Raw genomic sequence first — 17,442 nt, 5'->3', positions numbered from 1 at the left:
TTTGCTAATGCGACTCCTCTCTTGAGTTTAGAGGTTTGCTCACCTTGCGCAAGTAAAGCCAAGTTAGTCTAGCTAAGTTTGTAGAGAGAGGCATACTAGCTAATAGCTTACACATAAACAGATACATCCGCAGAACTGGTTTTGGTACAAGTAATTTATTTTGTGAGACTAGAGAAATAGTTGTATGTTTTCCCAGGTTAAGATGTATACTGTCTAATATATTTGTTGCAATACCATACCCAAGCAGAGCATTGGCCCTAAATTTGAAGGATTAAAATTCAGGCTATCAGAAACGTTAACGAGTAAGTTGACTGAATAGTGCAAACGTCTTCACTGCTAATAGCAAAACTAAGTTTCCTCTCTTTGGTTGGTGTAATGAGTTTGTCCTACTAATTAAAGAAAGAGAAGACTGATTTAACTGGGATTCTTCTTTTTTACTTCTTTGTTACTTTAACTGGATGCCTGTATATTCCCCGGCATAGACTGAATTTCTAGTTCATTAATGTTTCCTGAGTCATCTTGCGTCTGAAATAGAAATCAACTAAGTTTTTAAAATACATAGTTTCTGTACAAGTGAATCCTTCCTTATAGGGCCATGAAACGATTATAACTGTAGAATTACCATAATGCTTCATGTTTAAATGAATTCATCCATGTACAGTAAATAATTAAGTCCTTTTAAAATGTACAGCATTCAAGATAGGATTTAGAAAATATTCTTTGAATGTATGATGAGAAATGTATTTGGGGGGGGAACTAAATGAATATTTCCTAGATATGAAAGAACACCCTTGTAACTGTTATGTGTAATTTGCTATTGTTCATCTGTAGCTTTTTTTTTTTTTAAAGAAAATCCTTCCAAATTTAAAACAGAAAAATGGGATAACATGGTTTTTATTTTGGTGTGAAAAACATTTTGCTGGAGGGTATAAGCTGCTTTTACAAGATGAATCTTTCACTGACTCTGCTGTTCCAGATGGTGGTGTTAACCCTTCTGGCTTTTCAGCCGTGGCAGGATTTTGTCAGGGTATATTTTTCTGAAGTAAGAACCTTTTGTTTGAATAAAATCAACATTTCTTTAGTCATTGTAGTTCAAATACATACAAGGGAAGGACTATAGATGATGAGGATGTTACAACCTAAAAAATTCTAGTTGCCTGGATCAGTGCTGTAGAACTACATGGAACGTCTTAACTTACTATTTAGTACCAAAAGCAGAACTTGCTTGTTACTCAGTATTTTTAATTAAAAAAAATAGTATATTCAGAGGATAGAGGCAGTTTAATTACAAAAACACACTTTGCATGGAATTCGGTTTCCCCTTCAAAGAAGCATTGATGTAAAACTTCCAGCCAGTTGTGGTACAGCCTTGATAATAATGAATTACTTCTTCTCTGATCCACTCAGATTTTATGGAGAAGATAACGTAAGCACAAATAATTAAGAAAGTCAACAGCCTGAACAAATGCTTTGGGATACCACATGGCTCTGATTTCAGAAACATCTGAGATTTCTGCAGTCAAATGTTACTGTGGTTTACAAACAGCCATTCCATGTAATGGGAGTTGCAGTAATGTAGGTGAGGGCAGAATCTGGTCTAGTATGCTTTCTCTTCTCTGGAAAAGTGGACTGAAGCAAGCACTGACTTGCACAGGTACATCAATGCCTTTATAACACTTGGAATTAAAATACTTAACCACTCCTTACCACCCAAAAAAGTTAATTTTCTCAAATTAAATGCTTTTCAAGTGGTAATGTGGTGCTACAATGCTTCAGAATCATGTGGGTCCTTAAGTATAGGGCATCTAATTCTGCTTTAATCTGTCTTAAAAGAAGCAGTGGGTAGTTGTATTAGCACATTAGGTGTTTCTTTTGCCAAATACAGCAGTGCACCACTGAGCATAGAACATTGTTTAGAAATGACTGATGTAAAAGATTTGAATTGTCAGTATAGGCTGATAAGTAGTACTGTTGCCCTCTGAAATGGTTATGTTGACGCTTTGGTTTGTGTTCTGGTATTCATAGTTACAGACTTGGGGTTAGTGGTGGGGTTATATTTAAACCACACTAACAATTATGTACCTGAAAGAGGTCTGAAGAGAATGTTCTAAATGAGGGAAGCAATTTTCTGTATTGTCTTTGTTTGCAGACTTTCTATGTAACAGAATCAACATTGTTAGTTTTAACTTTTTATTTGAAGAAAAAGATCTTTGACTCCCCTCTCATTGAGAATTGATTATAATTATACTTCACTAAGGTTTTCTGTAGATGAAATGTTCCAAATCCAAACGGTGGCAGACTTGGAATCAGTGCCTGTAGGTAATGCTGCTTCATGTGCCATTTTAAGATGCTCTGTCCTTTGCTTGCCATGTTCCCTTAATTCTTCTGTGGCAAATTGTGTAGGCCAGGTATCTTTCAAAGAACAAATTGGTGAAATTTTCCCTAACAAAAGCAGTTTCATGCAGTTCTAAGAATTTTCTTACGGATTAAACTTTTTTCTTTCTATTTTTGGGTTGTCTTAATTAAGACTCTCTGGTTCCTTTCTTTCAGAACAAAAGCTTTAATAGCAATGTCCAGCCCTAAAAGAAAACAGTTGCATCTGGTCATGCACAAGAGAGCTGAATTAGGTTGCACAAGCTGACTGAATAAGCACAAGCTACCTTCAAAAAGAGTTTAATTTTTTTTCACTATGAATTTTCACTTAAACTGTTGGTACTTGTTTGTAGGTAGCACTCAGTGTAGCTTTATGATCATGTAAAAATGTTATCCTTGTCTCAGACTTGCCAAACTCTTAAAAAATAAACAAAAATCCTTCAAACTGTGCCAGAGAGGTGATTGCAACTAAAAGGTGCTGGGAATAGTCTTGCATGAACCTTTGCAACAATGGTCAGTAAAATGTTGTAGCTCTCAAGACAAGGAAACATGCAATTCTAAATCTCTGACATGGGTTGCCCCAAGGGACTGGCTGCAATTTTTGTCTTGCCTTATGCTACCATTTTCTGCCCAGCCAAGTTTTTGGTCTGACACCAGCCGTTTGACTGTCCTGCAAGGGGGTGAAGTCACAACATTGTCCAACAGCAAATAGGAATGGTGGGTATGTGTTATGGGAAGGTAATGTATGCCTAGGCTGAGTCCCTGTAATTAAAGTCTGTATCTAAACACAGGACTGACCACAGATTTTGCTTGTAAAGCAGGCCGGGATGTTGCACTCAAGTTTAAAAGAACCTATTGGTCATGTCTTCAGGGGTAGGATAGAGGTGGAGATAAATATCTCTTGCTGTGGCTGGATAATGAAAACTGTTTTACCTGGATAGTGACTTGATAGTACTCAGTGATTTAAAACCTCTCTTTTCCAGAGGAATCAAGTGATTACCCATGAAGGATTGCTTCATGACTGACTGTGCTTTGGAGAGTATTAGAAAGTGAAGGTGTTACAAATCTTCAGTTGCTCTGAAAGACTGAGCTACCATGCCCGTGTGCAGAGAGGGATAAGTAGGAAAAACTTCCATTTTATTAAAGACCTGTCACTGCACAGAAAATCCCTAAAATCTAAAACAAAGGTAAAAAGCCAGTGTGAGCCCTTGGTACTGCTGGCCAAACCCAGAACTGGATTTACCTAGCTTAGGTGTGGAGGTCAGTGAGGAGTGATACGGGTGTTTCTTATTGGTGCTGTAATCTCACTGTGTGAATCGAATACCAAATATTTGACAGCTGTCAGCTGACAATACCTTTTGATAATAATTTTAGGTCCTTTTGTAATGGGCTGATTTTGAAAGAAGCAAGTGATAATTAGTCTTTGATACATGTAACAGAATTAGGTTACTGAATTAATACTGGAACTTGTGTATGTTATAAGCCTGAGTTGTTACACACGGGTGTATTTTCCTGGGAGAAGCACACATGACCCAGAAAAATACTGGATTGCCAGAAGGCAGCTATAATTAGCAACTGTTTAACTAGCTGTATTGTGATATTTTGATTTTTAAACCAAGCAATACCTTGCAATACTATTTTGTTGGGCTGGGAAGTTGCCAGTGAAAGTGGCAGGATCTGAAATATTTCAAATTTAGCCTGTCAAAATCTCCCCAAGTTGCCTTTTAGCTGAGCAGAAGTAGAGCACAACTATTAGGAGAATGCTGTCATATTTAAAGTATTTTTACCACAGTTTCCTCTGCTTTTGCCTTCATGCTCTGGCCTTTTCTACCCCCTCCTTAAAAACAACTTAAATCCAACTTCAGTAACACTCAAGAAAGAACTCAGAGAAAACTGAGATAATGCCAATTGTGTGAAAATTGTGTGGCTTGGTGGAGACAATAGATCCAAAGATTTCCTCTGCTTAGGATTGTAAGTTTGACTAGTTGATAGGCAGACAGGCCAAATGAAAATCTGTTGCTGCACACATGGAACCTGACACAGCACTTGTTTTTTTTTTTTATTATTATTTAAGCAGTAGTTTGGGGACATAAATAGGAGCTAAGCCTACTGTGTGTGAAAGGGGACCCTCGGGAGGGTGGTGGGTCATTGGGCTCAGTGGGAGGGGTGAGGTGGGGAAGGTAGGAAGAGAAGACTTAAGTCTGCAGGGAATCAGGATTTATTAGTTCCGCTTCATACAGCTTGGGAGATTTGGGGCCATATGCCTGTCTTGAGTTTATAGCCAGTGATGGAAGACTTAAAATTATTTTTCCTGTTTTTTTTTTTTTATTAAACTTTTCCCTTGTATGTAGAAGACCAATATAACTAAAGAAAGAAATAAGCTCTTTTCCCTGCAAGGAAAGAGCCAAAGTTGCTGAATATAAAATTTTGTTGTGAGTAGGAATTGAGTACTGTTTTAAAAAAACAAACAAACACACACCTACAACAACAAATATGTGTATATATACACATACGCATACTTTGAACTGTTGTCATGTTAGCTGGTGTAAGCAGTAACTGCAGGTAAAACAATTTGGAAGGAAAACTAAAAATGAACTTTTTAAACATTTGCAATTCTCTACCAGAGGCGGAGGAGGCTGCGTGGTTGGGTTACGTAACACCAACCAGTATTAAAACAGTTGAGGTCAGTTGTTTTCGCTGGCCCATTTCATCCATGGAAAGAAAGAATGTAGTGAGTGTACTTCATCTTTTTTTTTTAAATCTGCTAAGGGACTTTTAAAACTTTGCTTATAAAACATGGTTTATACAATTTTTCTTCCTCCCCTTCAGCTTCCCACCTCCTCAAAAAATAAAAATGAGCTCTTTCCATCCAAAGGCCTGCTGTATCCTACATGCTCCATCTCTTGCTGTAAAAATACTAGATATCACGGGGGCAGCACAACCATGCCCACGCAGTCAGAAGGAACTACTGTTTTCTGACCTTCTGTTCTAGGCTTGTGTGTTTTTATAGTATTATTGGAAGAAGACTACCCTTTTTTTTCTCAGTTCAGGGCTTTTTTTTTTCCCTTCTCTGTTCCCTGAATAAATGTAGTGCCATGAATAAAATAAACATTACTGTTAGTCTCTCTGCATATTTTTCAGTGTGCTTCATTATACTGGATTTTTTCAAAAGAAATGTAACCCACAGCCTTGGCTGGTTCCCAGCACCATTAAAAGTCCACTGGCACTTTTCTTAAGAATATGAGGCTTTGCTTCTGTTTTTTTACATAAATTAATTTCACCTCTCTCATGTAGAATGTCTGCTGCCCTTCATCCCAGATGTGGCTGCAAGGTAACCCCTCTCTGGCACTTGCAGGTTGCTCATGTCCACAAAAGCTTTTGGAATTGAAAAGAGTCCGTGACAGCTTCATCAGTGATAAAGGCAGGGGAGAAAAACAGGACCAGTAGACAAGACACTGTTGAAGGACATGACAATCTCTAATCCTGGAGAAAAAGAGGGGTACTCTGTGAATGGCTCATTGTTCATGGCATATGAGATCATATTCATATCAGTCTGCAAAGTAAGTCTAATTTTTATTGCCAGTGGTGCCTTAATTGTGTTATTCGTTTTTGAAGGAGAAATTCTGTTTACTGATGGTGGTGAAATTCCAGGAGCAACGTTTTCACCTTTCCCCTTAAGAGAGGTGAAGCCAACCCCATGCAGCTCCCTGGGACAGGTCCTGTGGTGACTTAGAGCCACGAAACACAAACAAACATGCAGGGGCTGTAAGGCTAGCTAAGGAATTTGGTTCTCGTTATTGCTCCTGGGGTCACTTTCTGCTGAGTGGTCTTAGCCTGGGAGCTTGCGCAGTGCTGCTTGGATGTGCTATAGCAGGAATCCTTGTGCTGTTCAGCAGTAGTCATCCCATACAGTTAGAGATGACTGACTACATGACTCCCCACTGTTGCATCCAGTTGTCCTTCTCTTGAAAGGCCATCTCAGAACTTGCAGCTTATTCTTGTTGTACATTGCATTAATTCCTAACTTTGACTCAGCAAAATTATTTGCCTGCTTCCCATGCTGCCAATGGCTACAGAATCAATGTGTGCACGCCACATTGTCTGTGAAAACAGAGAATGTGCCAAACTAAGGCACTTAAACCTAACAGACATTTTTCTAAAGAAAGTTATTAGATTTTTTTAAGCTTTTTTTTTTTTTTTAACTGAACAGTTGAGAGAGCTTCAGAATTTTTACATTGAGAAATTCAAGGAAGAATGCTCTTCTCTTGATGCCAGAGTTAAACTCTAATCACCGCTCAGCTCTCTTGGAATTTGGCAGCGTACCAGTGTTCCTTCCCCTTGGTAGGTCATGTGGAAATACTGGAGCATTTTCTTAAAGAACCTCTCTGCTCTTTTCAGGTACTTGCACAGATGTAACTTCTCTGTTAGGATTTGAATTCCTTTCACACTTTTAACTAAATTTTCCTCACAATACACACCATTCAAATCTACAAATTTTATGTATCAGCGTTAAAATACCTTGTTTGTTAAAACTACACAAATGCAACTGTTAAAAATCTGGTTTTAAGCTGATGTATTCAGTTGCAATAGAGTTGCACACTTTAATCTTGAAAATGGAATTTAAATGCATTTAATGAAATGAACACACAAGAAGTTTATTAAAGGCTGTTTATTGAAGGATGAAGTTTATTAAAAGTTGTATGAATAGCTGAGATGGAAGTTGAGATAAGTCACTTTGTTCAGTTTGATCAGTGATAATATTTAAGATGATCTTTTGACAGTTTTTTACATCTAAATTACCAGTTGGATATAGTATATCACCACAGCCCTAGAGATTGTTTCTGATGAGGAATTTCTGATTCTGTTCAAGCTGGCTTAAGTATTCTGTAAAAACACAGATCTTTGTTAATTACAGCAGCTGTGAATAGCATAGTTAGGTTTACTCCTGTCTTGTTTCTTGATTGTTTCCACTATTTAGTCTGGTTTTAGCAGGATGTGAAGTCTTCTCTGATAAATACAATGATCTGATTATTAGCTTGATATTATGGTAGTGTCTTGAGTGCTGATCACTCTGATCATCTTTGCAGATGATACTTTGCAGACTGAACCACTGATGTGGTTCCCTGTTTTCCTACTCTTGGTATGCATCCATGCAGTGAAATAGCAAGATTTTCTTGAAAAGCTCATGAACTTGGAAAAACTTTCAGAGAGTTATCTGAAAGCAGTGTGATTTGCCTTGGATGAATGCAGTGACCTTTTTACTGGATCAATACTTTTATTTACGTATCAAATGTAGACTTTTTTTTCTTTCAAGTGCTACAGAGCAGACTGAAAAGGTGCCATATCAGGCAAGAATGTGTGTAAAGGATTCCTTTGTTAAATGTTGGCAGAAACCTCACAAGCCCTTGCCAAGTCTGTCCAGCCCACCCACCCTTCCAGGAGGATGCCAGAAAATCCCCCAGTATGGCTTGGTATTGGCTCCATGCCATTAGAGCAAGGGGGAAGCTCGCTGTACGGCTTGTGGTGCCGAAAGGGGCACCGTGGCTGTGGCTGGCAGTGCCTGCTTCCTGCTGCCCCGAGATGCAGCCTGGAATGCCTGTGAAACTGCGGTCGGTGACACTGTCAACATGGTTCTGAAAACATGCCTTACAATTGTTCAAATAACACTTGAGATACTTGGAGCAGAGAGAACACTTAATGTGCTTTCGCTGTGTAAGCAATTAACTCCCCAAAGAAAAGAGCGTTTTCAGTGTTCCCATACTCTGCAGCATTCTCATGATCTTAAATGTATCTAGGCGTTGTGTCTTCCATTTTATAGGAAACTCAGTCTGCTGAAGGCTGCACAGGATGCAGTGGCTAAGCTAAAATATGGAATTGAGATCTCTTATCACCTAGCGTTTTTCCCTAAATCACTCAAACATCTCTCCCCTTGACCTTCAGTTGCCTTCTGCAATACCACCTCTTGATTCTCCTTCAACATACTGCTCTTTTGGTTGGAACCGAAAAAGATCAATCGAAATAATGTTTGCTGGATGTTTCAAAAATGTTTTAATTCCTTTGCTCACAAATGGCTTTCTAGAACCACCACGGGAGCTCCTCAAAACAAATGCTATGTGTCTCTGTAGGTAAATGTGGAAAGGCTGTGTTTGTGAAACAGCTGTGCTGTCGTAAGGTTAAAAAGAATCTACGAAAACTCTTCTAACTGGCAACCACCTTGTCATGATATTTCCTGCAAGAAATGGAGCCTTGTGAGACCTTTTGTTTCCCCAGAATTATACAAAAACTGAGAAAAGAGACTGTAAAAAGCTGTTAGTCCATCGCTGACAGGATTTTCCCTTTATGCTTATAACTTTGTATGGTTAGGCTGGTTTTGGGTGACCCAAGGAACGGAGGTTTTCATCCTTTTCCAGGCCTTGCTCATGTTTTCTTTTCCTGCTATTTGTCCTTCACTAAAGGGCAATGTTTTTCTTTTCTTAAGCATGTTTTCTAACTCTTCATCTCGTTTGGGAATATCATCCCCTTCCAGCAGCAGGGTGTACCAGAGAAGCTATGGAAATACCTGGCTGCATGCTGGCAATACGTCTCCAGTTAACCAAGCCATGCCTGATAAAGGTAGACCAAAAAAAATCAACTCTTTCTCCATCCAGGGTTTCTGGTGTGCTCTCTGGTTCTGTCTTTGGCCCTACTTCTTAGGGTCTGTTAATACATAGGCCAAAGAAGAGAAGAAAAACCTCTTGAAATTAAGCAAGTGTGGTACTAGACAGAACCCTCCACAAGAAGGATGATGAAGGAGGCTTCAAGAGAACTGAAAACAAAGCAGAACATAAAGATAACTGGAAAAAAGAGGTGCAAGGGTGATAATCCAGAGTGTTCTTGGAAAACAGAAATACTGTAATAGTTTAAAAAAAAAGGAAGATGCTAGAACAATATATGTGAAAATCGTATAAAAGAAAATGAGAAAAGAGAGAAAGGAATGGGGATTGTCACTAAGAGAGCAAAAATCTGGCTGATAAATGCGACATCACAGGATACAATACTGAGCTCCTTGACTTCTCAGCTCCATTGCTGGTGCACTGCGGTCTGTATGTTGAGGGGGAAAAAAAAACAACGCAATCCCCTTCCTCATTTGCATTTGCTGCACCTGTATTTGTCAGGTTCTGTTGCACATTTCTTCCTATTTATGCTTTCATGAGAAGTGTCCATCCAAAAGTGATTTAGGGCTTCTCAAAACCAACTCTTGATGTGGAAAACTTAAAAACAACATGTTAAAATGTTTCTAACACTCATGGAAGAATACCGTGAGGGTTTTCAGTATTTGAACTGATGCAGGTACGGTATCATAACAGCCTGAAAGGGTAGTTCAGAGAAGCGCAAACAGCTTTATATATCTCAAAGGATGAACTCTTGCGTTAAAAATACAATGTAAGCTGCTACTATTATTGACGTTTTTCATTGTTAGCGTCAACATCAGAGCATTTTCAAGAACCCCAAAGCCAAAACTCCTGCAACGCGAGCCTGCTACTGCCTGCTGAAGTGCCAAAAGCACCAGGCAGCAAGAGTTGTAATCTCCACATGCCTTTCACTCGTGCACGTGCCAAGGACAAACAGTGTCATTCTTCTCTGCCAACACAAGAACTGCATTGAATAACACAAAAGCATAGATACACGGTTTTCAATGTTTTCGAATTCAGAGACTGAAACTTCTATTGTGGAGTGGGGGAAAGACAAGATAGTTGAACAGTTGGAACACAGTACGACTCATTTTCACCCGTGTGTGAAGTTGTTTTTACGCTGACCCATCGGTCATTAGGAGCAAAACTTGCCCGGGGGCCGTGCGGGCGGGACGAGGGAAGGAGCAGGCCGCCCTCGTTCCTTGGCTCGGCCCCGGCCCCGGCCCCGGCCCCGGCGGCAGAGAGGAGGCAAGCGGGGCCCCGGGGCAGGTGCCGGGGCCGGGGCCGGGCGGGCCGGCGAGGGGCGGGCAGCGCGGGGCGGGGCGGGCTCTCCCCGCCCTTTCCGCTGAGCGCAGGGGGCGGAGCGGTGGCGGCGGCAGCAGCGTCCCCGGCCGGAGCTGCCCTGCCGGGACCGGCACCGGGACCAGGGGAGCAGCGGAGCCGCGGGGCGGCCGCGCCGCCGAGCAGGCTGAGGGCGGCTCCGGGCCGGTCCGGGCCGGGTGGCGCGGCCCTGGGCACGGCGGCTTCTCCCTTCCCTTAGCGGGGTGAGGGCGCCCCCCGGCGGCGGGGCGCTCCCGCTTCTCTTCATCCTCCTCCTCCTCAGGGCTGAGGCCGGGCCGGGGCACGGCAGCATGCGGCCCCCGCTCTCCCCGCGCCTTTCCGCCTGACGGAGCCCCCCGGCCGGCCCGGCCCTGCCCTGCCCTGCCATGCAGCCGGCGCTCCGCTAGGCGCCGGCTGGAGCTCGCAGCCCGCTCCCTCGGCACCCCGGCGGCACCGGCACCATGAGGAACGGCGAGGACTTGGAGGGCTTCGATGGCGAGGCGTCCAGCACCTCCATGATCTCGGGGGCCAGCAGTCCCTACCAGCCCACCACCGAGCCCGTCAGCCAGCGCCGAGGGCTGGGCGGCCTCCGCTGCGACCTGGACTACCTGCGGGGCACCTTCGGCAGGATCAAGCTGGCTGAGGTGGTAGGTACCGGGTCGCCCCGAGCTCCCTTCCCCGCCCGGCGGCGAGGTGCGTACCTGCGCCTGGCGGCCGCCCAACGGCCTCCATTTCAGGGCCGCCGTGGGCGGGAGCCGCGGCTCGGCGGGGGCAGGGGGGTCCCGTCCCCACGACCACTCAACCCGGTGCCCCCTCAGCCGGCGGGGTGAGAGAGAGCCTCGCCCCGGGCTGAGGGTGGCGGAGGAGCCTTTGAGGTACTGGCAGCCGCCGGGGTTTCCTCAGCGTGCGGAGCAGAGTCCGAGGCGCCTCAGGGGCTGAGCCCGAGCGGTCACCGCGGCTCCGTGCTCGGCGGCCTGAGGGACGGGGCGGCCTTAGGGTCCGTAGGTACCCCCAGACTGGGCTGGTTGAGTTAAAACCCCACCCAGCACGCCTGCTGGGTCCCGCCGCGTATCCTCGGATCGCAGGGCTATCGAAGAAACACCTCTCGGGGCTGCGCGCTGGTCCAAAACAACACGAAACAACCCACCTCAACCCAACCCAACCCAGCCCCCTGTGCCCCACTTGCGAGCTGCTGAGTGGCACCGGTGTGCCCGGGCTGGAGGAGGAGGACAAGGATTGGGGTTGCAGAGCGGTGCCAGGTGCGCAGTGCGGGCCCCGTGTTCCTCAGGTGGGGGCCCCGCGGTCAGCAGAGGGTGCCTGAAGCTCCCAGGAGGTGCGGAGCTGCAGCTGCGCCTTGGCCATGCCAGTTAGCTGGGGTGCCTACGAGAGTTCGCTTGTGCGTTCGTTACATTTGCTTTTAGCAGGCTGAAATTCTGTTGGTTGCATGAAGTGGAAAGAAACCTTAAAACGCAAACAAACAACCCCCCAAATGCACACCTGAAGTTCTGTTAGTTGCACAAAGTGGGAAGAAACCTTAAAACACACCCCTTCCCCAAACGTGCACACTCACAAAAAATCCCTGAAAACATTTTTCATTCTCAAAGAAAACATATGATGTATTCGTCCAGATAGTCTGAACAGCTACACTGCTCAGTTTGACGTCCTTGTGAAGCTTAGAGCACCGTAACAATTTCATGCGTAATAACTCCTGAGGTTTTACTGTTGATGATGCTGGATGCATGTCTTCATCTGATCAGACTTGAAAGTTGCGTTGTTACTAACGTCTTTGAAATTAGCAAATGCCCTTTTAAGGGTGTTTTAGAGCAGTTATGAAAATGGCAGTAAGTCTGAAATAGATTTTTAAGTAGTTTCTTACAGAGATGCTACAAATTGTTTTCCCTTAATACGAGTAAGTTCTTTGAGGACAATAACATTAAAAAGGAAAACTACACCAAAAACCCACCAACTTTTAAATATTTCATGTGTATTACTTCATTGTTTAAAACCACTACTAGGTATTGTAAGACAAAGCTTGCAAGTACAGATTTCATGTAAGATATAGTCAAAGCGTACTAGGTTCAGCAATGAGCACAAGTTTATGGAGGGTTGTGGTGATGAGTCTATAGTCCTTTTTACAAATACCTAATAAAACTCAGGATTTGGAAGTGCAATTTGTTTTCTTCTCATCTCCACAGTGTAGAACAAAATCTGTGGTCTGCAGGCGTTAGCAATGACCATTACATGAGTAGGCTGAACGACGGGGAGCAGCTGCATTTGCATTGTGTATTTTCAGGACTGAAGCCAAAGAAGCTGTCATCACTGTGCAACATCTACCTGTCCTGGAACTATTAAAAACCATCCAGGTGGTAGAAGTTCTGGGGTGGTGCTTCCTAATATGCTAAAATAATCTGCCCTCAGGATTTTTGTTTCTGTTCCTACTGCTGATCTTTGTAGTACACTAATAACTTTGGCAAGTCACATGAAAAGCTTTTAATTAAAATGAGTGATTATTGATTGTAAGTAAATCTTTTATTATTAAACTCTGATACGTTTGGAACAAATATGAAAAGTTTATGGAGTACGCCTCTTAAATTTTTAGGGCTTGTAAATAAAATTAAAAAAAAAAAAAGGTAATGGTAAAAACCATACCGTGGTGGACTTAGAGACATGGGAGTTTTCTTGTCTGTTGAACGAGTATGTTGCAACTTCCAGTATGTCGTAGGAAGGCATACGTGCAGATGAGTGTCTTTGGAAGAAATGAGTAATGTTTTGTGCCTTTTTTTAATGAGTGGCCTGAGATAGCACACATGGTGTATATGGAGTGTATGAATCCAATGGGTCAGAAGCTGACAAATTAGCTAGGATAGGATGGAAGCCTATGTACCATCGCAACAAATTTAGTTTCTGTGTGGTTATACTCCAGAGGAGCTGCGTTTAATTTGTGGTAATGACTGGTAGAGCAAATTACTGGATTTTGCAAACTGATGGTAAAATGAGCAGTTTTGGAAAAGGAGGAGAAAGAACACATTCCACGATTCTCTTAATTGACTTATTTGCCTAAGATAATTGTTTTTGTTGTCGTAATGCTTAGTAATACCTTCAAAACTACTGTGGGAACTGATGTGTATCACAGGCTGTTGTACAGCACTCTGACTCATTTTTTAAAATGAGAAGGAACGCCCTTCATTGCACAGAATAAAACCTCAACAAAAATTGGTTAAGATAAAATGTCTCTAAATATATTCTAGTAAAAGAAAGTAATGCTGCAGGAAAGATTACAATGCACAATGACATGTTTAATGTCAGGATTTGTATTAAAATACATACATGATTGGCAGACAAAATTATCAGTTGAAGACAAACATTGCCACTTACTGTAATCTTTGGTTTGAAGGACTTTCCACAGCTTAGCTCGTAGTGCCATATGTGACGTGTAGCTGTAGGGCATTGTGGCTGAAATGGTTCTTTTCCAGGTGCCCGTTTTTGATTGTCAAAAGAAGGAATAGGGAATGGGGAAAAAGCCAAATGCCCAAAAATAAAGGCATGGGGACTGCAGGGCTCTGTTACTGGCTGTAGGTTTGTCTGTTTTGACTCAAAATACCAATACAGGAGTTGTTGTGAGCTGAAAAGCAGCATGATGTTTTAGGCCTGTGGGGTAGTTTAAGCGCTGCTGGATGTGAGAAGAGTTCCAACTCATTTATTTGTATCTCAAGAGAATATGCCTTAAACTATCCTTTAAAGGGGCAATGTCACAAAGGGTTATGATAATGTTAATGATTCATGTAGAGTATTGTGTGGCACTTTCCCAAGACTTAATTAGGCTTTCATTTCCTTGACTTCCAGAAAAGGTTGAACAGTATTACAGGGTGTTTCTGTTAATTATAAGTTGGGTATTAAAACTAAGGAAACTCTTTTAATATTTGGAGTTTCTCATGAATATTCAAGGCTAAGCTTATTGTTTAATAGTACGTATGGCTGATTGCTAAAGGTTATTGGTGTTAAGAATAGCAAGGAAGTGACAAAAAGTTCAATGTAGAAGAGTGTGGTACTGAACTGATTTTTGCTTTTTTTTTGGACACTTTGCTAAGCCTGTAAGGTACTCAGCAGATAGTGCTCTCACCTCTGTCTTCCCATTTTGATGAGCTAGCTCTTTGTGCTTGTTTGGCAGCGAGGGGAAACCTCCGATGCCACTGAGGCTGGGCAGAGCTGTGAGCTCTGTAAAGAAGCAGCTGGCAGGAAGGAGGGTGGTGGGTGTTGGACCCAATCAGGAAAGGAGTTTTCAGGGGGCTGGGGAGGCTGACAGACCTGGTCGGATGTCGTCTGATGAGGAGGAGGAAAACAGCACGAAGGGAAACGAACAGGGAGGAAGACTGAAACTAATATGGGGCGTTGATGTTTTTGGGATAACAAGGATACAAACTGGAAGAGGAAGGCAAGAAGAAGCTGGTACACTTGTGCACTACACACAGAAATGCTTTTCTGTTTGGGAAGGTGAAGTCTAGGTGGGAATTGTCTCAGCTGGCTCTCCAGCATTCAGATGGAGCAGTACCTTGCCGTGCAGCAGATGTGGGAGATTATGTAGTTGTCCTTGGAGACCAGAGCAGAAAAGCTCTTTAGAGTTTATTTTCATTGCTCTCTGACATGGTTTTATGTTTCTCATGTTTTTAAGGGCTTTAATACTTCCCATGGAGATTATTGTACAATCAAGCAGATATCCCTGGAAAAGTTTTCTATGAGCATCCTCAAATGATTTGTTACCTTTCAGTACTTCTGCCCTTTTTCCTTGTGTTTTCCCAAAGAGAATCTCCTCTTCTGAGTGTCCTTGCTGAAGAAAGTTGTTTGCTGTATGAGGAATTGGGAAGGGCCCATTGCTGCCATCCAAAACAGATGGACCAGTTAGCGGGTAGCACCTCTGCACGGGAAGTTGTTTCACTTTAGACGAGTGCTGCTTTTTTTCTTGCTTTGTTTTTGCCTTCAGCTTTTCTAAATGCATTGTTATATTTCCTTCATTGCTCTAATACCGCGTCTTTGAGAATCTTACTGTTACAAGAGTTGAGTGTAGAAATATACTTACCACCGACGTTCCCATGGGAAATGATGACTGCCTGTTGCCTGCTTCTCAGTTTCTTTGGGAGCCATAGTTCCCGGAGGGCTTTTCCTTGGGTCACCAGGTGAGATGTGAGGAAAGCAGGCAGGATCCTGATGGGAGCCTTATTGGTTCTCACCAGGGTCCTGCTAGGTATTCACAAGCACTTGATTTAAGGTAAAATAACTGGGGCTTGATTTGAAAATTTGAAAACATGGTGCTTAGCCAGCTCTTGCGATGTTGGCGGTGGTTAGGAATGGTTTAACTGGAGCAGTAAGATAACAGAGCTACAGGAAACCCTTATCACGTGCTGCCTTGGGAAAGGGTGGCATTTGTGGTAGGCAGTGGTGCCCTCCCTGCCCCGGACAGCACTAGACTTTATATTTGTGATGTGCCTGTTCCAAGTGCTACAGAAATCCATCAAAGATTCATGTTAAAGGAGATAATGCTTCTGCTTGGGAGGTCTCCGAGCTACAAGTTGCTGTTGAGCGTACTGGGAAGCATCACTGCGTGCTTGCTCGGGTCTCGCTCTCTGTAGTGTGTGCTATTGCTTGGTGGTGGAGGCAAGATTTTGGGCTAAATGAAATCTGGTGGGAATAGCAGTTCATATGTTCACAATTTTCTGAATAAAAAGTTCCATCTTCATTGGTGGAGAGTAGCTGAATGTTGGAAAAAGTTGTTCTGTGGCTTACTATCATTACACGTTTCCAGATCCAGAAATTGGTTAAGGCCAGGACTACTCTGACATTCCTTGCTGTTAGAGTCTATTGCAATGAATAAATCAGAATTGAAAAAGCCCATAGTATGTACCTACGTGTACGTCAATAAGACTATTGAGAGTTCTCATTGTTAATTACATTAAAAAATAGCTGTAATTTATGTTCCAAGGAGTAAGGTAGCTGCTAACTGCTTGAATCAGGTTGAAAACTAGTCCCAGGTGCTCAGCAATCAGTTCCATTATTGCAGTGTTCCTGTGCCTTCAGCTCAGCATCTTGCTCTGATGGCTGCTGGAGGGGAGGGTCGCTTGGGTGCCCCAACCTCCTGCCTGCCCCAATCCAGAGCTCTGCACCTCGTGGCGTGTCTCACGCTTGTCGTTGTTCCTCGGTGTGGCCGCGGTGATTCGCTGCAGCTGCACAGCGCCATGATTCCTACCCTGCCCTGTTTAAGGGCTGCTGGGGCAGGGAGCTGTGCACCTTATGGGCGGCTGTCTGTCTGTCTGTACTGGACAGAAGTTGGCAGCTGGCCACTGGGTGCTGTTATGAATACATTGAGACTACTTTCACATTAGTTGTTGGGAAATATTGTTGTATATAAGTATGGTAGTACCAGCAGGAACAGGCAATTAGGCTGTACCTGATGGAGGTTAGTAGGTGACGTTGTCTGTCTTGGATTGCGTGGCAGGGTCACTGCTCAGGTCACTGTTCCTGGTGGAAAGGTGTCGGTGGTCTTGGCGAGAACTGGAGCGTTGCAGGAGACACCTGAGCCTCCTGAAGCAGTTTCAGTGTCACTGGCAACCTCATGCCTTAGTTTTTCCTATAAGCGATCAAGTTTCACCTTTAAAGTTAGCTTTTGCTCTTTTATTCTGCTCTTCTGAGGTATGCAAGCCTTTTTCGTTTCTGATGTGTGAACTTAGCTCTAGCAAATTTATAGCCATTTGTTCTTGTGTCAACACTGCCAATTTGCATAACCACGCTTTGCTCCACGTACTTTGAAACAGCTGTCTGTGCTCGGTCACTTCGCTTCACAAAGCCAGGTGGGGTTGTTGTGGACTCTGCTCATCACTGGGGCTCTCTGCTCCCCTGCAGCCTGCCTGGGCACCGCCTGCCACCTGGAGATCCATTCGGAGGAGCACAGCCCAGGAGAAAGCAGCCTGCAGGGGTGGCATACCAGTGCACGCGGTGACCTTGGTGCTTGTCACGCCTCTGCTGGGAATACCTCCCCTGCTGTGTGCTAGGGTTACGCTGGCAGTTCAGAGCTGTTCCACTGCATCTT

The 17,442-nt window shown here is 43.4% G+C and overlaps 1 protein-coding gene across 1 annotated transcript in view; it reads left to right on the top strand.

Moving 5' to 3' along the window:
* The first annotated feature begins 10,432 nt into the window (after positions 1-10,432).
* CMTM4 (CKLF like MARVEL transmembrane domain containing 4) overlaps positions 10,433-17,442 on the top strand; it is a 39,345-nt gene continuing 32,335 nt past the window's right edge. Inside the window, exon 1 of the mRNA XM_040571191.1 lies at positions 10,433-11,011. Within this exon, the coding sequence (XP_040427125.1) occupies positions 10,826-11,011 (186 nt within the window). The 5' untranslated portion in view covers positions 10,433-10,825. The remainder of the gene's footprint in view (positions 11,012-17,442) is intronic.

The sequence above is a fragment of the Cygnus olor genome, chromosome 12 (assembly GCF_009769625.2).
Source record: "Cygnus olor isolate bCygOlo1 chromosome 12, bCygOlo1.pri.v2, whole genome shotgun sequence".
Lineage (NCBI taxonomy): Eukaryota > Metazoa > Chordata > Aves > Anseriformes > Anatidae > Cygnus > Cygnus olor.
Note: the sequence above shows the minus strand (reverse complement) of the source record. Positions and strands in the feature narration are given on the sequence as shown.